The sequence below is a fragment of the Eublepharis macularius genome, chromosome 18 (genome assembly GCF_028583425.1).
Source record: "Eublepharis macularius isolate TG4126 chromosome 18, MPM_Emac_v1.0, whole genome shotgun sequence".
In the NCBI taxonomy this organism is placed as follows: domain Eukaryota; kingdom Metazoa; phylum Chordata; class Lepidosauria; order Squamata; family Eublepharidae; genus Eublepharis; species Eublepharis macularius.
In genome coordinates this window covers 12540317-12564834 of record NC_072807.1, presented here as the reverse complement: position 1 = coordinate 12564834, position 24518 = coordinate 12540317, and the positions used below count along the sequence as shown (strand labels likewise).

The 24518-nt window shown below is 47.8% G+C and overlaps 2 protein-coding genes across 6 annotated transcripts in view; one reads left to right on the top strand and one right to left on the bottom strand.

The window, feature by feature from the left end:
* The first annotated feature begins 28 nt into the window (after window positions 1–28).
* TUBGCP4 (tubulin gamma complex associated protein 4) lies at window positions 29–16328 on the top strand. 3 transcript variants are annotated; one of them, XM_055002149.1, is made up of 18 exons: window positions 29–310; window positions 534–692; window positions 2329–2433; window positions 5258–5311; window positions 5577–5633; window positions 5943–6022; window positions 6346–6547; window positions 7312–7477; window positions 8499–8623; window positions 9933–9983; window positions 10108–10213; window positions 10441–10548; window positions 12270–12405; window positions 12620–12797; window positions 13074–13208; window positions 13835–13951; window positions 15366–15505; window positions 16157–16328. In XM_055002149.1, the coding sequence occupies exons 1-18, from the start codon at window positions 251–253 to the stop codon at window positions 16170–16172; spliced, it is 1995 nt and encodes a 664-aa protein (XP_054858124.1). In that variant the 5' UTR covers window positions 29–250; the 3' UTR covers window positions 16173–16328. The 3 variants fall into 3 exon arrangements, with proteins under 3 accessions (XP_054858124.1, XP_054858125.1, XP_054858123.1); XM_055002150.1 differs by lacking the exon at window positions 29–310 and adding an exon at window positions 356–436 and having other exon boundaries at window positions 15399–15505; XM_055002148.1 differs by lacking the exon at window positions 29–310 and adding an exon at window positions 356–436.
* Window positions 16329–17158: 830 nt separating this feature from the next.
* TP53BP1 (tumor protein p53 binding protein 1) overlaps window positions 17159–24518 on the bottom strand; it is a 64807-nt gene continuing 57447 nt past the window's right edge. For all 3 annotated transcript variants that reach the window (XM_055002144.1, XM_055002145.1, XM_055002146.1), the window contains exons 22-25: window positions 24355–24449; window positions 23292–23491; window positions 23001–23146; window positions 17159–17464 (exon numbers count right to left, since the gene is read on the bottom strand). In XM_055002144.1, the coding sequence (XP_054858119.1) occupies window positions 17280–17464; window positions 23001–23146; window positions 23292–23491; window positions 24355–24449 (626 nt within the window). In that variant the 3' untranslated portion in view covers window positions 17159–17279. The remainder of the gene's footprint in view (window positions 17465–23000; window positions 23147–23291; window positions 23492–24354; window positions 24450–24518) is intronic.

The window sequence follows — 24518 nt, the reverse complement described above, 5'->3', positions numbered from 1 at the left end:
CGAGGGGGCCGGGCCGGCCGGGGCGTGACTCGCCCTACAGCCAACTCGGAGGGGCGGACCGGGCGGCGAGCCCTGCGCGGGCGCTCGCCGGGCAAAGAGCCGCCGGGGGAACCGGGGCCGCCGTTCCCACGTTCGGCCTTGCGCGCCTCGGCTGACACACGTGTGCCAAGGCCGCCCGCGCCGAGCAGGAGAAGCGCGCCCCGCCTCTCGGACTCAGGGCGGCGGCTGCCGTGAGGGAAACTCGGCGCGCATGCTCGCTGGCCGGGTGGGGGCGACGCGCCTCCCGGCATCCCCCGCGCGGCGAGGCGAGGCGAGGCGAGGCGGCTGGCCCTCCTTCCCGGCGTGCTGCGCGCGACCGGCGCTGGCCGGGATGATCCACGAGCTGCTGCTGGCGCTGCGCGGCTACACCGGCGGCCTCTTCGGCGGCGGCCTGCAGGTGGCGCCCTCGGGACGGGCGGGGGGGGGGGGCGGGGCCCGGTCTTAACGGTGCTAACGTTTCTTCCCCCCCCACCCCCAACCCCCACCCCGCGCAGGTGTGCCCGGAGCTGCCCTTCCTGCACCCCAGCGAGAGCGGCCTCCTGGCCCGCGTCTGCCGCCTCGGCGCCTTCTACATCCGCTTCAGCGAGTTCGTCGAGCAGTTCGCCGAGCACGTCCAGCCGCAGCTCCCGCCGCCGGCTCAGCAGCACCCGCAGGTGGGGCCCCGAGCCTCGGGGTGGGGACGGCCTTTCCCCTCAGGCCGAGCGGGAGGCCTTCGCGGCTGCCTTTCAGGGGCTTCTTAGGGACTGGAGACTTCGCGCCTATAATATAATAAATAATAACATTCGATTTATATACCGCCCTTCAGGACGACTTAATACCCACTCAGAGCAGTTTACAAAGTATGTCATTATTATCCCCACAACAAACACCCTGTGAGGTGGGTGGGGCTGAGAGAGCTCTGAGAGAGCTGTGACTGACCCCAGGTCACCCAGCTCACATCCTATCTGTGGCCTTGAGTATGTGCTGCCTGTGCTTCAAGTACGGCCCTGCTGGGTAGTTCTGTGCTGCCGAATGTCAATCTTAGAACTGCTTATGCTCTTTTTCAGCATTTTGATTATTGGATTTTTGCTAATGTAAACTTGCATTTACTTGCCCTACGTCATTGTTTATTTATTTGTGTCATTTATAGTCCACTTTTCTCACTGAGAAGGCGAATTACAGAGTGTGAGATTAGTACAGTCAACATCAAGGACATCTCCCTAAACAATGCCATAGAGTAAATAAATGCAAGTTTGCAAAGACACACCATTAGCAAGAATCCAATACAAAGGCTGAAATAAGCAATTCTCGGACTGACATTAGACAATATAGAACTACCCAGTAGAGTCATCCTTGAAGCAACTGGAAGCGCACAGGAACACGTACTTGAGGCAACAGATAGTATGTAAGGCAACATAGTGGGGAAGTACATGGTTCCTCATTCATTAGTGAAGCTTCTGAGACGTCCTACTTACAATACAACCCTCCTATCTGAGTAAAAAGCCTTTTTGAATCATTCCAGTTTGCATCATTTGCAGAAAGCCAGGAGGGTGGGGGCTCTCCTAGACTTCTCAGGAAGGCCGTTCCATAGGGTAGGGGCCACCACAGAGAAAGCCCATGTGCAGGCTGCTGTTGATTTCACCCATGTGCAGGGAGACCCTGTTCAGATGAACGAAACTCCTCGTTTTCAGCATGAACCTTCAAAGTGAGGGTGAAGCCTTGATGTGGTGCTCTGTTCTCCCACTCTGCTGCTATTAATGGCACACAGCCTATAGGAAGGGAGGCAGTCCCGTAGGTCCTTTATATTGACTGTACTAATCTTGTCATCCGCCTTGAGTCTCACTGAGAAAGGCAGAGTATAAATGCCATAAAGAAATAAAAATACACATGTGTGCTGAGCACCAGACTTCCTTGCAGAGTTCAGCCTGGAACACTGTGGTGCGTTTGCCGTCATTCCTCAGGATGGGATCTTGTGACTCGGCGGCCCAGTCCCAGACAACACAATTTCAGAAAACTAAAATGAATGCATGTGTTTAGCTTCTGGGTCAGCCTATCCTGGCCGCAAACTTGCTGAAATGCATCCCAACCCACCCACCTGATCTGTGTCCTCAGTTCCAGCTTCTGCCAAGGAAGGGAATTCTCCCAGGCGGCAAATTGGATCCTAGAAGGTGTGTGTGTGGTTTGTTATTGCCATTAGCTTCTAGGGTTTTTTCTGTCTTAACGTAAGCAGGAGCCTTGTGTATTGGAGCCCTGTGTATTGGCATTCACATCAGAGGTTTGAAGAAGCCACCTTCTCTGCTTTGGTTTCAGGATGGTCACCTGCCCCAGCAAGGGATTTACCTACGTGCTTTCTGCACTGGACTTGATGCGGTCCTGCAACCATACCGACAAGCTTTGCTTGACTTGGAGCAAGAGGTAAGAAGGAGCATTGTTTTGCCTGCTGCATCAAGCTCACTAGGAGACTCTGCTGATGAAATCAGGTGCCACAACCCAAGGATCCAGAGGAGTTAGCCGTGTTAGTCTGTAGTAGCAAAATCAAAGAGTCCAGTAACACCTTTAAGACTAACCAACTTTACTGTAGCATAAGCTTTCGAGAATCACAGTTCTCTTCGTCAGATGCGTCAACCCAAAGAAACGTTCAGCCGACTGCTTAGAAAGGGGTGAGCAATTCTTGGTTTGCTCTAAGCGTTGTATTAAGCGTTACATATTAAACAGAAAGCCACATTAGCCTGTTACAGCAGTTAGCAGCAAGACTCACGTATTGTGGCTCATGCTCATGTGGTCAAAAGCATGTGTCATTAGATACTGCCGTCATTGTCTAAAGCATATAGAGAGAGCTGTAGCAAAATTATTTACAAAGATATTTCCCTACAAAGGTAGAATGCCTTTGTGAACCCACTTTGCAGAAGTGAGTCCAACATTTCCCTTATGCTGAGCTATGTTTAGCCCCAGCCACTGCTGGTAAAGGAGGCAAAGCTGGGATTTTCCCCAGAAAGAGGGAAAGGTGGAGAGGGAAAGGTGTAGCAGAGCTGGAAGCTGTGCTCCCCACCCACCCCCACACACAGAGGGACAAGAACAGGTGGTGGTGGAGCAACCATGGGATCTCTTTTGTCTTGCAGCCTGACTCTAAGATGCATTACTGTCTCAGAGTACACTGGCCTTGGGAAAGAGAGAGCTGTGTTAAGAAGCTTACTCTAACAAGATGCATTCAGAGGGGGAGGAAAATCAAAAGAAATGTCTTGTGGCATATTAAAGGGTGATATTCCCCCCCATTTTTCACCACTGATGTTTTTATTTTGCAAAGAAGGCTCAGAAAGTGTGTGAAGAAGATACTATTTTTCTCATTAATAAAAATTTATATCCTAGCTACTATGCCTTTTTTCCAGCAAGAAAACAGCAGAGAATTAATTCAGGTGGGTAGCCATCTGTAGCAGAAGAGCAAGATCAAGTCCAGTCACTCATTAAGGACCAACAAGATTTCCAGCGTATAAGCTTTCAAGATCCTCAGGTGCTTTGATTCTCAAAAGTTTGTGTCCTGGAAATCTTGTTGGTCTTTAAGGTGCTACTGGACTCGAACCTTGCTCAGCAGAGGATTGAGCATGGCTGCTTCCTGAAAAACCTGCATTTGCAAGAAGGAACTTGAAATGAAGCAACTGGAACTAAATGGTCATTCTTCCCGCTTCCCTTTCTATTTATGGATAGGTTTACCATAGCTACTTCAATGACTAGTCATGGACTCTTGCCTTACATTTTTGCTTTCCCTTTTTGAACTTCTTTCCAGTTGGCGTTTTTATTTCCTCTTGAGATACATGTGAGTGGCAAGAAGCAACTTAAGAAAGACTTTGTAGATCCTTCTCATGCAGTCAGCACCCCCACTTTCAATTCATTTATGAACAGCGCGCTCTTTTCAGCCCCAATCCTTGTACGACCCCACTGCTCACTTCATTGTGAGAACTGTCCATTTGTTCCTGCTCTCTTCTGCCTTCCATTTAACCAATTTTTAATCTATAAGTTCATCCGTCCTCTTTGCTCATGATTGCTAATTTCAAGTATATGATGTTTACTAGATTGCCTTTATCAACCTGCTTCAAAAACTCCAAAAGATTAGAGAGGCAGGACTCCTTTTTGTAGAAGCCATGCTGATATTCATTCAGCAGCCTTCATTAATAAGTTCTTTCCCTTTGATAAGTTCTTATCCCTGCTATCTGAGTCTGAGGCCTTCTCAATAAGTTCTTTCTTTACTAACAGTTTCTACTAATTTACCTGAAACAGATGTTAGGCTGCTTAGTTGAAAAGCTGTTCTGCCGCCTTTTTTGATATTAAGTGGTTCCCTTTTGGTTCAGATGAAGCCAGTCTCTTTTGTATGAGTTTGGCTTGTCCTAGAAAGTTCTCCATTGCCTAAAAACCGAAACCTTTCTGGCACCAATTTCTCATCCATACATTGGTACCCTTAATCTGTGCTTATCTAGTCAGCTCCCTTTACAGGATAGATAGCAATTCCACAAATATGCCAATTAGTACCATTTCATATGCTAACTATATTCAAGTCTGATAGCACCTTGAAGGCCAACAAAATTTTCCAGTATAAAAGCATTGTGAGTCAAAGCTCACTTCTTCAGATAACTAAGTTCATGAGTCAAAGTGAGCTCAAGAGAGCTTTGACTCATCATACTCATCATCACCATAACTGCACATATACCACTTTTCTAGATAGATTAGGGTCTCACCCAGAGCAGTGAACAACTTAATATTATTATCCCCACAATGCAGCTGGGGAGCTGGGGCTGAGAGGAGTGGCTTCCCCAAGGCCACCTACTGAGCTCATGGCAGCAGTGGGATTCGAACCAGTAGAGTGCTGATTCACAGCCGAACCACTTCACCGCCCTGCAAAATGAGAAGGGATCTGAAGAAGGAAGCTTAGATTCTCAAAAGCTCATACCTGGAAATCTAGTTAGTCTTTGAGGTGCAACTGGACTCAAATTTTGTTCTGCTACTAAAGGCTAACACAGCTACCCACCTAAAAATATGCTAACCAAGTTATAAATGATGCAGATTATTTTTCTAAAGCGGGCAAATACATTTAGGTTTGCTAGGAAACGAAGTATTTCATGTATTTTAATTTCACACACCTTTCCATTTTATTCCCCCCTCTTCCCCTGTGGCTTCAAAATTTCTGGAAATTTTGTATGTGTCACCTGACGGCTTATTCTAGTCTCCTTTGTCTCTTTGTTCTTGGCAGTTCTTGGCTGATCCTCACCTGACCATCTCACATGTGAACTATTCCTTGGACCAGGTATGTTCCACCTACTTGCAAATCCAGATTGTTGCAGGCTACAGACTTCCACTGGTGGAGTGATGCCTTCTCTCCTCAAGGCAGACAGGTGTGCCTGAGTTCTTCCTGGGCCAAACACCAAAACCTCCCTTCTTTTGGCCTGACATCCTAAAGGTTGCAGGGATGGGAGAGTGGCTAGTGAAGCTTTACCAGTTGTTTCTTTCCCTGGCTGGAGATCCACCCACCCCCTCCATTATAACTAGCAGTTCTTTTTCTGATTTTGCAGTTTCAGCTCCTTTTTCCTTCATTGATGGTTGTGGTGGAGCAGATCAAGACGCAGAAGGTACCGCCTAATTCAGAAAGCCGCTTGTCATCTATTGCTCTTACGTGGAGGCAGCACAATGTATCCTCACTGCCAGTAGCTGTCTGTTTTTACAGATTCCAGCCCAGGTTTTTGTGGTAGCACAAATCTTGCTAGTAACTGATGAAATGGGCAAAATAAAAGAGCTGTTTGGATGTATGTTAGGCATTTGAAATAAATCCCTCCTCTTTCAGTTTGGCAGGAGAGGGGAGGTCCGTGGGTCTTCTGAAACCCACCTGTCAGTAGCAGACCATGCAGAAAGAAATGTCTGTGGATCTGCTTCCTTTTCAGATTCACGGCTGTCAAATCCTGGAGATTGTCCATCATTACAGTCGTGGTGGCTTGCCCCCTGTACGGAGTGCCCTCGAACAGTAAGAGGCTTCTGTTGAGATCCGACTGAGCAGGGACCAGACAGAGGCTGGAGAGAAATGCCAGATTTCTGACCCCGGGATCCCTTCCTCATCTCCTTCAAGTGCCACTGTTGCCCGTATCACTGTTCTTTCTGGGGTGTGACCCACTGCCAGAAGCAAAGTCATCCACCCTACCCCTGTTAATTCAGCATGGCTTTGGCACGTGAATTCTGTGAGGATGCATGGCTGCCCACTGAGGAGATGCCGCCTGGGTGGCATTTGCATCTCCTGGCCTCCTGCTGCCTCTCAGGGAAATGAGCCTTGCCCTCTCTGTTCATCTGCAGGGTCTTGGCTATGTGTCATGCTGTCATGTACAAACAGCTCTCAGCCTGGATGCTGCATGGGTTACTCCTGGACCAGTATGAGGAGTTCTTCATTAAGCAGGGTCCCTCTTCAGGGAGTGTCCCTTCCCAGCCTGAAGAGGAGGAGGATGATCTGGGCATTGGAGGGCTGACAGGAAAACAGCTACGAGAGCTGCAGGATATGGTAAGATGTGGCGTCCTCCCCATGAAAGCTGCTTTGAAATCTTGTCCCTTCATCCTCTTTTACAGGTGTCCTATTTGCCCCCTCTAAGTTACAAAAACAGGGAGGGTCCTGACAATTGCTAACAGTTACAGAATTCAAGACCACCTAACGAAATAAAGCTACTCCAAGTCAGTTTCATACTAAGTATTAATCATACATTGTTATTAGTTACCATTCAGTTCATTCACAATCATTATACAGTCTCCATGGACGTTTCTATCTATGTGCTAGATGGACCTATAATGGACTTGTGACCATTTGGACCATTATACAAATAATTGAACTTCTGGACAAAACAAAAAAAACAGTATGAAGTGGAAGGGTCATTACCAATAATAATATCTGTGATATGCACTAAGCACTTTATAGGTCTGGTGAGGGAGACTGTATAATGATTGTGAATGAACTGAATGGCAATTAATAACAATGTATGATTAATACTTTGTATGAAACTGACTTGGAGTAGCTTTATTTCGTTAGGTGCTCTCTAAGTTACAGGCAGTTCAGAAGCAGTCAGGCCATCATTCATGGTTCAGGGGTTCTTACCAGACATAACCCGTATGACATTTTTGTTTTCTCACAACACCTGCTTGATGGGCAAGGCACCAACCAGGAACTTCAGCAGAAGTGGCTTGACTTGGTGCTTTTGATGTGATGGTTTTCCATTCTTGTTTGGTTTTTTTTGTCTCTGCACCTTGTATCTCATCCAACCCTTGTTGAGACAGCGACTGATTGAAGAGGAGAACATGTTGGCCCCTTCTCCAAAGCAGTTCTCTCTGCGGATAGAAATGTTGCCTTCCTACATCCCCGTGCGTGTTGCTGAGAAAATCCTCTTTGTGGGAGAGTCTGTTCAGATGTTTGAGAGTCAGAATATAAGCCTTACAAAAAAAGGTAAGGAACTGTGGCTCATTCTGCATATTGAGTCAGGTAACTGGTGCTTAAATGCTTAGTTTCCTTGCTGGCTTCCTGGCAGAGTGGCATTTATAATCAAACCCAATTAAAAGAGTGTGAAGCCTTCCTACAATCTCACACTTTGATGGCATAGTGGGTTCTGCTCAAGTTGGAATTTAATATCCCATTGGTTGTGGGCACCTCAATGTAAGCAGGAAGCTGTAGAGTAGAGATCAGGGACTTGCGGTAGTTTTGGGTGTTCACCAGGCTTCAGCAAATCAAAGGCCCACTTTCATCTCTGCTTTTTCAGTGTGTCCACCCACCCCAAGGAGATGTCCTCAGTGCGTTAGGACTTTGATGCATATAAAGGCTGGCTGGTACGGCTCTCAGACCTGCCCAGTAATCACTGCAGGACTGTGGCTGGTCCTAGATAATTGTACTGTAAGGCTAGAGGGGATCTGGTAGACTGCTGAAAAGAACAGCAAAAGCCCCAGGTTATTGCCAGATCTGCTGAAAACGAGAGGCGTGGCTATTTTATCTTTGGTATTGATTGGTATGTCCAGTATTTATTTGGGATCTGCTGCCTCCATACTTGTTTTTGTCCTGTCCTTGGTGGACAAAGGTGAACTACTGTTGCCATTTTCATCTCTTTGAAATACTTAAAATCTTTCAGCTGTCTTTTTTGCAATCATGAATACCTTAGAGTGTTCTCACACCACTTCCCCACTTTGGTCCCCCTCAGAGTTTCCCCTGTCTGCTGTGGCTTCCCCAGTTTTCTTAAGGTATTCAGAAGGGAATATGGGGTTCCAGCAAGACCTACCAGTGTGGAATAGAACCCTTTGATTATTTTTGACGTGTTGCATGTGCTGCTGTTTTTAGCGTGACATTAAACAGGACCAACTTTCTGTGTCCGATGGAATGCACTGGTGAGCTAGAATAATGTGTTCAGTAAGGGTTTCTGCTCTTTCCTGTGGACGTGAAGGGCAGCTGCCGACTAGACTGCCTTTATCTTATGCCTCAGGGTCCATCTTGAAGAACCAGGAAGATATCTTTGCCGCAGAGTTGCATCGCCTCAAGCAGCAGACCCTCTTCAACCTGGTAGACTTTGAGTCTGTGGTTGACTGGATCCGGAGCACTGTGGCTGAGGTAGGCCATAATTCCAAGGCTTTGCATAAGAAGAGCCGCGGGTCCTGTGTGGACATGGAGGGCCAACAGGGAGGGCTTAGAGGCCAAGGCTTTCCCTCTAATGTTCCCTCCTAGCATTCGTATTCAGAGGTTTACTGTCTCTACTGCCAGTTTGGTGTAGTGGTTAAGAGAGTGGGACTCTAAACTGGAGGGCCGGGTTTGATTCCCCACTCCTCCACTTGAAGCCAGCTGGGTGACCTTGGGCTAGTCACAGCTTCTAGGAGCTCTCTCAGCCCCACCCACCTCACAGAGTGTTTGCTGTTGTGGGGATAATAATGACATACTTTGTAAACCGCTCCGAATGGGTGTTAAGTCATCCTGAAGGGCAGTACATAAATCAAATGTTGCTGTTGTTATTAAATACGGCTGTTCCCTTTGGTCACCATGGCTAGTAGCCCTTGATGGATCTACCCTCCATGGATCTATCTGATTAAAACCATCTATGGATCTGTATGGTTAAAACCATCTCTGCTTATGGCATCCTGTCCTGGATGGCCCAGACTAGCCTGAGCTCATCAGATCTTGGAAGCTAAGCAGGGTTGGCCCTGGTTAGTACTTGGATGGGGGACCACCAAGGAAGTCCAAAGTCACTATGCAGAGGCAGGCAATGGCAAGTCACTTCTGTTTGTCTCTTGCCTTGAAAGCCCAACGGGGGTCGCCATGAGTCAGCTGTGACTTGACGGCGCTTTGCACATACGTTCTTACGACCATCACTAGGTCCAGTAGCAGCGAATTCCTCTCTTTAATCACTCGTTGGGTAAAGCAGCATTTCCTTTTGTCCATGCTGGATCTAGTGTCCATCAACTTTATCGGGTGCCCCCAATTCTAATATTATGGGAAAGGGAGAAAAAAAAACGTGCATACTGAGCCTTGCTCTAGGTGGCGGCTCCTTTAGGGGCCCCTGCAGCAACACATCTGGGGTGGGGGAAATGGCCGTTGAGGTCATCGCTGGATTAAGTAATAAAGACTGTCAGATGACGACTTTGTACACAGCGAGCAAGCTGGTGTAGAAGGGAGTGGAGGCCATGGCTCACTGGTCGAGCAGAAGGTCCCAAGTTCAATCCTGAGCATCTCCTTTTAAAAGGACCAGCTAGTAGCTTGATGTGGAAGACTCTGGGGAGCTGCTGCCAGTCAGAATAGACAATACTGACCTTGACAGGCCCCGTGGTCTGGCTCAGTGTACAGGAGCTTCATATGGGTGGCTCCACCTCTCCGATACTGGGGGTGCTTGGCTCGGGATATTGATGGATTGTCCTCTCTTACTTCCTAGCACTTATGGAAGCTGATGGTAGAAGAATCAGATCTAATAGGACAGCTGAAGGTAAATGCAGATTCCCTCCTGAACTTTTGAAAGCTCTTCCTTCTGGAAGATGTTGGCGGCTGTTCGCAGATAACGACTTAGCAGGAGACCATGATGCCCTCAGTTTTGCTTGCTTTCCTTTCAGATTATTAAAGATTTTTATCTCTTGGGGAGAGGAGAACTGTTTCAGGCTTTCATTGACACTGCACAGCATTTGCTAAAGACACCTCCCACTGCGGTGACAGAGCACGGTGAGTGTCAGAAAGTTCTGGGAAGGGGAGTGCAGCTCCATAGATCTGGTGCTTCAGGGAAAAGCTTCTCTGGCCACTTAGACATCCGTTCTCTACTGTCCAAGGAGGGCTTGTGTCCTGCAAGGGAAGGTGGAATATCAGTTTAGCCTCATTGCTGATGAGGGCAAGGGGAGTGGCCAAAGATGTTCATGCCTGCTGATTGGCTCATTCTTGCCTTTGCCCCACAGATGTCAACGTGGCATTCCAGCAGTCAGCCCACAAAGTGTTACTGGATGATGACAACCTCCTCCCTCTCCTTCATCTCACCATCCATTACCATGGAAAGGAGCACAGAGGTCAGTTTGGATGTGAGCAATGGGAGCTCCCATTTCAGATGCGGAAGTCTCCCTGAGTTTACATGTTGGAAGTGCATCTAAACTCCTAACACAGCTTTAATCCTAATTTTTCACATAGACCCATGCTTCTGCAGCTGGCATCAATGTTAGTGAAGTCTCATTGGCTGGTCATGGAGAGGGAAGGGTCTAGTATTTCAAGGCCTGATCCACCGCCATCAACCTAAAAAAACCCCAGTCTTGTAGCATGGAAGCTTTGCAGCAATAGTTAAGAGAGAGCGCTATTCAGAAAAAGTGCAGGCCACACTTCTGTCATCTAGTTGACTTTCAGCAAAAAGCGAATGGTGGTACCTAAAGGCCTTTCTGGAGGGAATATCTGCTTTGCATGCAAAAAGTCACAAATTCAGTCCCTAGCCTCTCTGCTTCATGTGTACATGGATCTGTTTTTATGAAGTTGGTTGGTTTTGTAGCAACAAGAAGAAAAGCCCTGCTGGATCAGACGAGTAGACCATTGAGTCCCATATCCTGTTTTTACACAGGCCAACAGTTGCTATAGAAGGCCATAAAACACCAGGCATAGGGGCCAGGATTCCCCTGCTGTTGCCTCACGGCACTGGTATTCAGTGATTTATTGCCTCTGGATGTGGTTCTAGTAGCCGTGGATGGACCTATCGTCCATAAATCTGCCTAGCCCTCTATTGAAACCGTCTAAGCTAGGTCCAACTGGCAGTGAATTCTGGTACTTTAAAGTAATTACCTGTCCTGTTGTCTGTCCTGAACCTCCTGTCCATCAGCTTCATTGGGTGTTATGAGAGAGGGAGAAAAAAGTTCTATCTGCTTTCTTTACCTGAGATAGAATTTTACAAACTTCTACATGTCCTCCTTCAGTCATTTTTTTTTTGAAACTGAAAAAAACTACTCCTCATAGGAAGGTGCCCAACCCCTTAAGCATCTCGGTTGCCCTTTTTTTCCCCAGCTCTGCAACTCTCTTTTTAGAAGCAGCAACCGGAACTTACACAGAATTCCAGACAAGGCCATACCATAGGTCTGCACAGGGGGCATTACAGTAGTGGTTTTGTCTTATTTCCAGTCTCTTTCCTAATAATCCCCAACATGAAACTTTCCTATTTCACTGCCGGCACATACTAAACTAACATTTTCCTTGAGCTGTCCACCACAACACCCAGATCTTTCTCTCCGTGTGAGGCCAGTTGAAACCCGTCAGCATAGATTCAAAGTCAGGATTTCCAGTGTGCATCACTGCACTTTACACAGCTTCATTTACCCCATTGCTGACCACTCGCCATACATGCTGTAGGTTGTTCTTGTTTTTTCCACTTCTGTCTAGACAGTAAGAGAAATTCCTCCAAGTCAGCTTTCATAAGTTGTCCCTGTCCTCCTTCTGAAGAAGGTGATATCAGAAGCTAAGCTGGGTCGGCCTTGGTTAGTAACTGGATGAGAGACCTCCAACAAAGGCCAGGGTTGCAGAGGCAGGCAACAGCAAACCACCTTTTGCTATGAAATTCCCACCAGGGGTCACCGTAAGTCAGCTATGACTAGAGGGCAACCTCCATCACCACTTCTCTCTCCTAAAAATAGGAATTCATGCTAAGAAAATTACAGGTTTTTTTCCTTACATCAATTCTGACAGCTGCCCTGGACTGAACTGTTACCCAGCTGCATCCTGACTGAAATGCAAGTTGTTCCCTGGGCTTCCATTTCAGATGCTCAGGCTCGTGAAACCCCTTCTCGAGAATTATCTCCCCATGAGTCTCCCACATCAGGCTGGGCTGCACTAGGGCTCCACTACAAAGTACAGTGGCCTCTCCATATCCTCTTCACTCCAGCTGTCCTGGAAAAGTGAGTGCCGAACTTCTTGGTTTCAATTTGGAGGCTGTCGTACTTCATGATTGGTCATAGCAAAAGTCTGAAAGAACTGATTTGGGTGACACATCTTTCACACGCAGTGTGCTCTGGAAAGAGCAGAGGCTCATCCTGCTCTGTATAGAGAGCCCATGCTCTGTCAGGACTCCTTACCAGGGGTTGGCCCAACCGTGATCTGCCCTCTCTTCAGATACAATGTCGTGTTCAAGTACCTGCTCAGTGTGCGGCGAGTCCAGGCTGAGCTGCAGCACTGTTGGGCTCTGCAGATGCAGTGCAAGCGCCTAGAATCTAACAGAACAGACGCAATCAAGTGGCGGATGCGGCATCACATGACTTTCCTCGTCGACAATCTGCAGTATTACTTGCAGGTGAGGGTGCTGGGCATTCCCATCTGTCTTTGAGAGAATTGGCAGGTGGAAACCGGGCCCGAGATAAAGGAGTAATACAGACCTTAAGGCGTATAATCTTGGATGTCTCCAATGCTGTTGTACCTCTTCTATGGAGTAAAACATCAGCTCTTTGGATAGCCTTTAAAGTTCCAACCCAGACCTGCTGACTTACCTGTTCCTGCAGACAGACTTTCCCCCCCCCCCCAAGATACCTGTGGCAGAGATGGCAAGTTTTCTGGCTTTTTTTGTTCCTAGGTGGATGTCCTGGAGTCTCAGTTTGCACAGCTACTGCAACAGATCAATTCTACCCGTGACTTTGAGAGCATCCGACTGGCGCATGATCACTTCTTGAGCAACCTCCTCGCACAGTCCTTTATTCTGCTGAAACCAGTGAGTGCCTCTTAGCGTCACAAGACACACACCACTCTTCTGCTTCAGCCAACAGATATGTAAGAGTTGTTCTGTTGGAACCAGCATTAAATTAACGCAATGCCACACATGGGGAATCCACCCGCACTCTCATGATGAATTTAAGTTATTTCCCTAGCAGTTTCCGAGCCATGAATACAGAATATGTAAGTCACTAAAATTATGCATTGAAATGGTTTTAAACAATCCTTTGTGCACTTAAGCATCACAAAGGCAAGTTTTGTGTGTATATGTTCAAAGGGGGGGTCGTTCTTGATAGCAGCTTAGTAGCAGCAGCTGTTAGCAGAGTTAGAAAGGAAGGCTGCCATTGGTCTTTTCCCAAAGCACCGCACACACGCTGGCATGTGAGATGTTCTTGTAATTTATTCCAGACTAGTTTACTGCTTGGACAGGTGCTTATGAACATCAAAATAGTTTCCTTGGCCAAGACTTTATGGAAATGTATTAAACTGAATTCAAAGTTTGTCCAAAATGTTTTCACACCGTTAACAGCGAGATGTGAAATTTCAGGAAGGGAAAACCAGGACTGCTGTGAGGGGAGCAGCCCCTTTAATGTCTCTTTATGCGCTTGCTTTCTTGCTGTGCAGGCTTTCCATTGTCTGAACGAAATCTTGGATCTCTGCCATAGCTTCTGCTCCCTAGTCAGCCAGAACCTAGGACCACTGGATGAACGAGGCACCACCCAGCTGAGCATCCTAGCCAAGGTATATTCATTCCTCTAATTGGTACAGTGTATGGTGTTTGCAGGTGGCGGGAGACAATGAAATTCTTAAGGTACCACTGTGGAAGCTCAGTAGGTGCTTCTGTGGGCAAAGGAAGGTAGCCCTTTGCTGTTTTACCCGTGATTGTCGCTAATCTTGCCTGTTTCTGGTGGCAGCCCTCTCCACAGGCTGTATATTCAAGAACGGCATAGCTCTGAGATTGTTCTTTGACCCACATTCAGTCTCTTTATATGAGGATGGGGGACATTTGCAGTGCACTTCTGCTGTTGACCGAAGGATGGAGGAGGTCGTGTTCAAAGGGAAGCCTGAGCGTGAAGTCCAGCCTCCTCCCTCCCCCACCACCCCGGGGGGGGGGGCAGTTAGTAGTATGAGAAGCCGCACATCGGCTTGTGGTGCTTCTTGTTAAGCCAGGGAGTCTGGGTGTTCCAGGCTTCACTTACTCAGGCAGTATCTAAGCCCTACTGATTCTACAGCATTAACTGAAACATATTAAGTGATTTATCAAAAATTCAGTAAGCTGAGACACTTAAAAGCAGCAGCTGTCTCCAAATGGGATGTCTCCGAGGAAACCGTTTAGGACTTTTTAAAACTTCTCCTTGTTCAGGGTGGTCCCCCCCCCTTTAAAGAGAGGGACAGAACAATTTCCCCCACTTCTTTTTAACACCCAGTCTCATTTCTGAGCCAAAAAAGCCTATTCTCATAACATCTTACAGCCCAGCACTATTTTCTAATGAGGCTGCACCATATATCTATATAGGGGCACTATTACTGGCTAATAGTATCTCAGAAGGAGATTATTGCAGAGCTAGGGAAGTGTAGAAGAGGACAGCCAAGATGATTAAGGGGTTTGAGTAATTTTCCTATGACAAAAGGCTAAACAATCTGGGACTTTTCAGTCTGGGGAAAAAAGCTGGGGGGGTGGGGCATGACAAATGTTTACAAAATTCAGCACTGGACAGAGAAAGTATATAGAGCTTTTTCTTTCTCTCCCATAGTACTGCTTCTTAGAGCACCCAATGAAGTTATTGGGAAACGGGTTCAGGACAGACAATAGGAAATACTACTTTCCTCAATGAAAGTAAATTGTGGAATTCTCTGCCAGTGAGGCTTTAGTGAAGGCTACTAGCATAGGTGCCTTTAAAAGACAATTCACGGAGAACCAGTTACCAGCAGTTACTAGCCATGCTGACGGACGGAGCCCTTGAGATCCCAGTGCTAGGACCCAACAGCGGCAGCTTGGCTTCAGTGCCCTGTTAGTTGGTCATCTGGAGCAACTGTCTGGCTGTTGCATAAAACAGGATGTTCTGGACTAGGTATACCAGAGGTGTGGTCTAGCAGGGCTGCTGTTATGGGGAGGGTGGAAACAGAAGAAACCGCTTGCGTGTCCATCTTGCAGGGCTTCAGCAGCCAGTCTTCTCTTCTGTTCAAGATTCTCTCCAGTGTCCATAACCACCAGATAAACTCAGACTTGGCTCAACTGCTGCTACGCTTGGATTACAACAAGTATTACACTCAGGCTGGAGGCACCTTGGGCAGGTACAGCTGGGCAAAGCAACTGTTTGGGGGGCCAAGTGTGATCTTAAGGGCAGCAAGCAAAACTACTGTGACATACAGTGGTGCTTGAAAGGGTACAGGAGAGAGGGCCTTGTTTTAGTAACTTTCCCTCCTTCAACATCTCTTCCTTGTCTTCTCTTAAAATTCTGGCTGCCCTCTGTTCCCCAAAATGCTCCCCCACCGGCTGCCAAAAGCCACCACAGAGCTTTAGATAGCCATTGGCCCTGCCCTCATGTTGTCCCCCAGCCAGCCTAAATATCACATCAAAACAATTCCCATTTCCCCTTGGCATTGTGTACCTCCCTCTTGCAATCCTGCCCGCTCTTGTCTGTGGGTGCACACATGCCCACCTGTCTTCCTTAGCCTTTGAGCTTAGGGGCTGGCTAACTATGCAGAAAAAAACCCTAAGCCTTATCTTGAGACGAATATGCTTGAGCCATGACAAGCAATTTAACTTCTTTAGAAAGACAATATGAACTTGCTGATCGTAAAAGTGAAAGGAGGCTACTTCCACCGTCCTGGTTCATCTTTGCTCTGGCCTTTAGCCACACGGGGGTGGGCTAAAGTGCTTTTTCCCCTTCAAGGTTCAAACCTGCAGCCAATCCTGCCTCTCGCTGTCTCTTCCCTCTGCAGTGTGGGGCTGGACTGAACCTGTCTCAACTGGAGCCGAGGAGCCAGCGTAATTTCTGCCTGACCTGAGAGCACTAGCCCAGCCACTTGGGGTAGCCATCAGTCCCTGGGCCCCCACCCCTTTCTTAACAACTGGGAAAATCAACACACTTCAATAAAGAACACTCGTACATCTTTCCTTGGAAGGGTTTTTTTTTTTTCAGAAAGGCCTCTTCTGCAATCCCAGCAGTTTGTGTAACTGTCTATGGAACTAGGCAGGGGAAAAAATTCTGCTTACCTTAGGCAGTATTAAACCCTCTCTATTTTTATAAGCTGCAAGAATGGCACTTGTCAGTGGTAAGGAAGCAGGTCCTCTCTGAGTGCAGCAGTCCTCTTTCCTCATTCAGTCCAAAATGGTGCTGCAGTGCTGGGAGGCACTAGCCACCTTGGAAACCCTTCTTCAGACTACGGGAATCCCCCTTGAAAACCTCACCTAGAGGACCAGGAAAAGCTGGCTTCACCACCATCCCTCAGCCTTACAAATCTGTAGTTGCCTGAATTGTGCCCCTCTCTGGCTAACTGCAAGTGTAGGAAAGGGGGCAAAAGGAAGAGTACAAAAGGCTTTTGTTCTTCCAGCCATGCCCAGACTGTGCAGGTGAGCTGGGCTGCATACAGAGGACTTTGGAAGATGCTACTGTCAGCAGGCCGCTTCATGCTGTGCTGAGCAGCCAACTTCAGTACAGCAGCAAGGGATGCTGACTGGCATGCCTATGTAATTTGATAGACATATACTCACTGCCTAGAACACTCACCACTCTAACTGTAACCCGCCTCGAGTCTCAGTGAGAAAGGCAGACTATAAATGACATAATCCACAAATATATGCCCTGTGCCCTTAAGAAAACTCTCTGTGTGAGTGACTGGAATTCAAGTTATTTTGAAGAAACTCTTCTTCAGTTGCCAAGGAATCACACTGGGGCCCTTTAGAGATCGCAAAATAAAAGAGTATTCAGTTAACACAACAACAACAAAAAATCAGCATTTATTTTCATAAAACGCCAGCAGTTAACTATAGCACATCATGCACAGGTCAACTGACAGACACCTGAATCCTACATTATGTATCTTCACAAAGCAGAAAGGCATTTCAGCAGTGGCTACACTCCAGTTGATACTGTGGGTGTTTAAAGCCAACAGTCTCGCCAGCAACAAGGCTTTGGATTATCCACTCTTGGTTTACCACAGGCAGCTGTAATGCTTCTGCACATTTCAAGACGACAGGTGGGCAGGAACGGTCGGTCACCACCACATCAAACACACCCAAACCAACATCTGCAGAAAAAGAAGGTAATTCAGACAAAGCTTATGGACCATTTTGACCCAGGTACAGCGATAGATATTAAGATGATTCTGGCATCGGTGAAAGCCACTACTTGTGCTCTTGATCTTTGCCCATATTGGGTGCTAAAATCATGTAAATATACGAATGAGGCCTTTATTATAGATCGGTCACTAACTCGAGATGCCTTCCCAAAACAACTCGAAACAGTTATCCACCAGAGCGAGCCAGTTTGGTGTAGTGGTTAAGAGCGCAGGACTCTAATCTGGAGAGCCGAGTTTGATTCCCCACTCCTCCACTTGAAGCCAGGTGGGTGACCTTGGGCTAGTCACAGCTCTCTCAGCCTCACCCACCTCACAGAGTGTTTTGCTGGGGGGATAATAATGGCATACTTTGTAAACTGCTCTGAGTGGGCATTAAGTTGTCCTGAAGGGCGGTGTATAAATTGAATGTTACTAATTTTTAAAATCCCTAGATGTAACCCATTATCACCCACAGTCCAATCTGCCCTTTATAGGCAAGGTGATTGAGAGAGCAGAAGCTAGCAGGCCAATTCTAGGTCTTGAGTAACAATTGCGCTCTGGACGCTTTTCCAGTCTGGGTTCAAGCTGGGCTATGTCACAGAGGTGGCTCTGGCGGCTTTAGTGGATAACCTCCCTCTGAATGTAGACAAAGGCCAGGCTTCTTCGTTGCTCCTCCTGGATCTCTCTGCAGCCTTTGACACAGTCAAATCATGCCATCCTGTTGAGGCATTGAAAGGCAGAAGTGGATATTGGGGGAATGTGCCTTGGACTGGTTTAAGTCATTCCTCATGGAACAGACTCGAAAAGGTTGTTGGAGACCAGCTATCTTCAGGGTGGGAATTATCACGTGGGGTTTCACACAGCTCAGTCTTATCCCCCATGTTATTCAACCTCTCCATAAAGCCTGTAGGAGAAATCATTCATAGCTATGGAATTGGATGTCATCAATATGTGGATGATGCCCAGCGCTATCTCTATCCAAATCTGCGGATGCAGTGGAGGTCCTCAGCTGCTGCCTGACAGCTGTGGTCAACTGGCTGAAGCAAACTAAGTGAAACCTAGACAAGACAGAAGCGATACTGGTTGGGAAGGCAGGGATATTGAAGGGCACTGGACTCCTCGTTTTCATCGGGGTTCAGCTGACCCCTGCAGACTCGGATAAAAGCCTAGCGGTCGTACTGGAACCAGCACTGCTGCTTGAAAAACAAGTAGACGCAGCTGCAAAAAATACCTTCTACAAACTCCCATCGAGCCTAGAAGACAGCCCCCTACCTCAGCACATCCAGTCTACATCAGTCTGCCCTCAAAGTCGACTTGGAAACTCCAGGCAGCGAAGAATGTTGCAGTTTGATCATTATCCGGAGTCAAGCAGAACGCACGTGCTAACTTCCATTCTGCAGCCACTCCATTGGCCACCCACCTGTCACCAGGCTAAATTTATGGCAATGGCGATCGCATACAAAGCTCTACATGGCCTTGGCCTCTCATACCTGCAGGGCCGCTTTTCTCCCCATGCTTTGCAACAGCAGCTTCACTCAACTGAACTGGGCATTTTGCAGGTGCCACCCTGCAAACGGGCAACATCAACAGCTGCCTGGACACCTGCATCCTCTGCAGTGGCCCCCACCATGTGGAACGACCTGCCTGAATGGTCAGGAAAGCTCCCCCCCCTCCTGGCTTCCTGCAAACTCTGCCAAACTGAATTCTTGAGGAGATGTGTTGGTACAGGGATTAGTATGCTACTCTGTACTGTCTGGTGCTGCAAATATGTTCTTGCTGGATAGTTCCATGTTGTTAAAGATGTCCTATTAAGTTTGCTTGTGCTTGTTTCAGCAATTTTTTCAGCTCTCTACTGGATTTCTGCTATCCTTACTCTACTTTATTGTCTATTGAACGTCCCAGTCATTGATCACAGTGACTTGTATTGTGCACTCCACCTTCAATCTCAGTGAGAAAGATGGACTACAGGTAACATACTTTAAAAATGAAAATTTAAAAAAACGAAGGGGCCAAAGCCCTCCTGGCATCTTCTACCTGCAGGGCCAGCCTCATAGCCAGAAACAGGTCACGAAGAGGGCAGCCTGCTTCAGTGGCATAACCCCTGTGCCTTGACCCATATTGCCTCGGGGGGGCGGCGGGGAGAATGCCCTTCCTTTCTTCATCCAACAGCTCAACCACATTAGGGGGCACTTCACTTAGCCCATCCCCAACACTGAAGCTGTTGCCACAGCTTCCTTCTCCCTGTTTGCCACCCAGATGGTATGCAAGTTCCTCTGAAAGAAAGGGAAGGGCCCAGGACTGACTGCGGAGGCACGTCTTCCCCCGAGCCAATCTTTGTCCTGCCTCTCCAGGAAAAAACTCAATCCTCCGGCCCCTCCACGGTCCCCGGTTTTGGCAGGCTTTTATCCAGCTGCTGCCCAAGAGTCCTTTTTTATCTTTATTTTAAATATAATTGGAACATAATGAAAGCTGCAACTCGGCCTCTGTCGCTGCAGGATTGAGCTACTGGGGCCAAGGAGTGGGGCGGGGCAGGCATACTGGTTGGGGATGCCGTGTCCTTGTCTGGAGCTGAGCAGCTGGGAAACCTCTGCTGCAGGCTGACTCCCAACCCCCAGCAGACGCCTCCTGCCAGCAGTCTGGGTCAGAGAGGCAGCTGCCAGGCACTTTGGAGCAGTGCCGCATACAGTAACGAACAGTTCTCTTCAAAGATGTATGGCAACCGATGCTTCCTAGCCCAGGAGGGACTCCAGTGTTGGTCTTCCATCTCCCTGCTTTGTTATGGAGCTTGCAGATAATACACCCAGTTCCTGACCATGGTTGGGGGGCATTTTACTTATGTCAATTGTCCCCCACCTTTGTCCCCCTCCTCCAAACAGCTTACATTGGTTTCCTCTCCATTTAATTGTCACAACAATCCTTTGAGGTGTGTTAAGACAGAGGTGTTGCCCAACTAGATTCCATGGCAGAGTGGGGAATTGAGCAGTTCGAGCTCCTCTCGTCTTTCAAGTCCAAAGGCAAGAAGCCTAATCAGGAAATAGGGTTGGACCCTGCAGGCCAAACCCATGGCCCATCTGTATTCTGAAGTACTCAAGATAGTCCTAAAGTTTTCCCAGGATTATACCTTCTGACCATCCACCAGCCTTTGTCATACAGAAAGAGGTTGTGCCAATACTAACTTAAATTTTTTGTTGTGGTCGAAGGCCTGAGACTCTCCAGACACAATACTGCATTAGACTGGAAGTGGACCTTCTCAGGAACAAGTATCCTGATGTCACCAGTTGTGGACAAAGGACTCTTTAGCTAAGACTTTCCTGCCTAATGATTTTTTGTGCCATCTTGCAGAGACCCGTCCAGTGGTAACCAAGGTAGTAAGAGCTGCCTCTTCATTGCCGCTCTTGCTTGGCTCTACTCCTTAAAAGAAGGAACAGATGCCCAAGCCTCAACAACATACCTCACTACACGCTGTCCTTCTGGGCTCACCGTTTTGCTAACAGATGGGAGTTCTGTTTGTCAGGTATACTAATGGCTTCCACTGCTGGGGCTAAGAATTCCAACTGGCTGAGGCCATGGAAAGAGTCTGTCAAACAAGGTGGTTCTCATCTCTTAAGTTCAAAGGGGGAGCATCTCCAGTGCAAAGGATCAGGTGGCAGAAATGGGATTGAGTCCCTGGAGAGCTGCAGCTTGCGGGGACGATACTGTCCTTTATAGGTCAGTGGTCTGATTTCATAAGGGACTATGTCATATGGCCTCCTACTTGCCTATCAGGACTTCCAGGATTTAATAGTTTATTGTTATTAAAAAAATGTAATTAAAAAAAAGGACTTCCAGGATTACTTCTAGGGAAACGTGTCATGATTCATTCAGCCAACACCACCTGCATCCATCACAGGCTGTGGGAAAGCAGACTGTTCCATTATTTCCATCAGCCGAGGTTACAGCATCTGTACAGGTCTGACTCCTCAAGGGCACAGACCAGCCAAGCAGATCAACTGAGCAGAAGGATTTTAGGAGATGTTACAGCAAGACGCCTGGTTACCTGCAAAGTAGGGCTACCAACCTCCAGGTGGTTTCTGGAACTCCCCTGGAATTAAAACTGATCAGCAGACCTCTCCCAGCTCACTCCCACTTCATCCCAACCTACTCCATGACAATGTGTTCCCCTATCCAATACCAGACTTTCCAGCATTACCTAGAGGCTGTAGGCTGCTTGGGAAAGTCCACAGATAAAGTTTTCCAGGGCACATGGCTTTGTTTCTCCCTTGCTAGCTCAAGTGCTCTCTCTCTCTCTCTAGCCTGGAGTTTATCCAAGCGCTGTTTAAGACCCAACTCTAGCCCAGCCAATACTGTGCACAGGCAGATGGGTGGTACTACATTCTGCTATTTCTCCCCCAACTTGGATAGATCCCTCCGTATTTACTCTCATGTAAAGCAGTTCTTCCTTTTCATTTGTGCAATTAGCATTTCAAAATCCCTCTTGCTAGATGGCTCCATGTGCCCTGCAGAAGCCTGTAAGATGTTTGGTGACCTATGAGTCAGCTTTTGAGGGGGAGGGAATCTGCTAAATCTGCAGGTGGGGAAAGGTGACTATTCTTCTCTGCAAGAGGCGCTGGCCCCTTCACTCTAGGCACAGCCAGGTGCTGAGCGCTGCTCTTTGGCTTTTGCCTACAAGTGCAACTGGAGGCAGCCTCTGGCAGAAAGGTGCTTCAAAGCTGCTCCCATTTGTTGCTATACACCAAGTTGCTGTAGCGTAGTGGCTGAGCTCTGAGCCAGCACTCTGCAGGTTTGATTCCCACTAGTGCCATGAACTCTGCAGGTGGCCTTGGATAAGCCACTCCTCAGCCCCAGCTCCCCAGCTGTATCGTGGGGATAATAACACTGACTTCGTTCACCGCTCTGAGTGTGGCACTAATCTGTCCAGAAGGACGGTATATAAGCACACTGTCATTACACTTCTCCGTGACATCCGTGATGTGGACCACTCAAAGAAGGTAAGTAGGAAGAATGGAGAATTTGCTCACCTGCTAAATCCTCCATCTACTTATCTGCCAGAGAGTGATCCAGGGCCTTCTCAATAGTCAGAAGCTTAGATGATCACTAAGCTGGTTGGTTGTCTTTAGTAGTTCTTTTAAACAGAGTTGAGTTTGGGCTTATGGCTGAAGTAATGATTGGCTCTGGGGAGGCTGCAGCAAACATTCTAGTTTTACAACATTCCTGAGAAAGTCACGGCAGTATATACAATCCTCCCCTCCTCATTTTATCCTAGTTAGGCTGAGAGTGACCAGGAGACTGGGTATTTGAATCTGCGTGTTCCCAATCCTTGTCTAACCAGTGCCCCACACTGGCTCTCTAGTCTGCCTGTGAGTGGATGAAGAGGAGCACCCAGCAGTGGTATAGACCATGTGGTATAAGCAAGCTGTAGCAAATAAGCTACTTCTCCACGGGCAGAACAGCATATCCCTCCTGTACAGGTCACCCAGCCCCTCCCTGCTGGCAGCCAGAGACATACCTGCACTCCAAGTGTTTGATTGATGTTGCTTAACGGAAGCTGCTCCCCCAATCATGAGAACTTCGGCCCAGAGTTCCAGAAAGTCCTGCAGTTCATTTGATACCAGAAGCACCTTCAGGTTATGGAACGGGTTCTCTCGGGGGTGCCTAGAAAAAATGGGGGCTCCATTGCTATTAAATGCTTTCAGGCACCAACCTATAGCACCACTCTGTTTCACCGCACCGTCTCTTCCACCCTCTTCGTAGCAAGAAGCCCAATTCTCTGTCTTGTGGTCCCATTCACTGCACTTACCACTCCAGTAGTCTCTCCTCCAGCAAGCTGTAGCCAGCTGGCAACAGGTAATTGCGGTAGTTCTGAAGCTGGTTGGCGTGACAACTGTCATGGACCCAGACGTGTGAGACACAGGGTATTCCTCGCGCAAGGCACAAGAAGTACTTCCGGGTCCGGCAATGCTGGTCTGCTATCAGGAGACACTGATGAGCTGCGCTACACTGCAAAAATAAAGAACAGCACATGCTAAACGGGCTTTCAGCATACACCTCTAACATTAGAAGGGTAGTTTCTGAGCTCCTTCATAGCACAGCACTCAAGATTTTAAGGGGCAGCCTGATTAGATCCTTACCCAGTGTTCCTTCATATGCCTAACCTTCAAAATGTGCCTGAAGTCCATTGTGCAAAGCCCACTGAAGAGGACAGCCTTTGCTCAACTGCCTTCTCACTCAGACCCAACATGTGCAGCAAAGGCAAGGTGAAACAGGTGAACAGAGTCACCTTTTGCCCGCATTACCCTTGTCTAGCAGTCCCTGAAAAAGCATCTTTATAAGTGCCTTTCCTTCATGGAAGGAACAGCCATCACGACGTCTTGTTTGCACTACCACTCTGATGTCTTGACTTCCTTGTTCTGGCAGCTTTGGTTCCTAATCTTACACAGCAGTGCATATTTGAGGCAAGGCTGCGCACACAAATTTCAGCAAGAATCGTGACAGTGAAAGTATTGCTTACTTCAGACACTCCACTGGCGTCTGCAGAAAAGCAACCAGTAGCTCACAGGCCAGAGGAGCAGTTCTAACACCAGGAAAATGACTTGCTTTTTGGACCCTGAGCTTTGGTAAGCACCACACCCACCACTTCATCACTCCTCCAGCAGCAGCTTTTTGAAGATACAACTGGAAAGTGGCTGAGGTGTACACCACTTGCAGAACTAGATGCTCAAAACAAGGGAAGGGCAAAGTGCCAGGAAGCCCGTATCATCCAGTCAGGCCTCCTCATACTGACCCCTGGGAGGGAACATCTTGCACCATTCCCCCTGCCCCCCATCCCCCCCCCCCCCACACACAGAGCCCAGAGTTCTGACCTGGCTGTCATTGAATTCCTCCAGAATGAAACCACCTCCAGTTTGCAGCTGTAACTCAATGTAGTGTTTGTTGTAAGGAGTCGTATCTGAGAATTCTGGAACAAAACAGGAAGCTGAAGCCCGTTGTCTACCACAAGGAACTTCTCAAAACAGATCTGCTTTTT

Coding starts and splice junctions, on each gene's coding strand:
- TUBGCP4 (XM_055002148.1), top strand. CDS start 371: ATGATCCACGAGCTGCTGCTGGCGCTGCGCGGCTACACCGGCGGCCTC. Junction 6,548..7,311: donor TACGAGAGCTGCAGGATATG/GTAAGATGTGGC, acceptor TTGTTGAGACAG/CGACTGATTGAAGAGGAGAA. Junction 12,798..13,073: donor ATCTGCAGTATTACTTGCAG/GTGAGGGTGCTG, acceptor TTTTGTTCCTAG/GTGGATGTCCTGGAGTCTCA.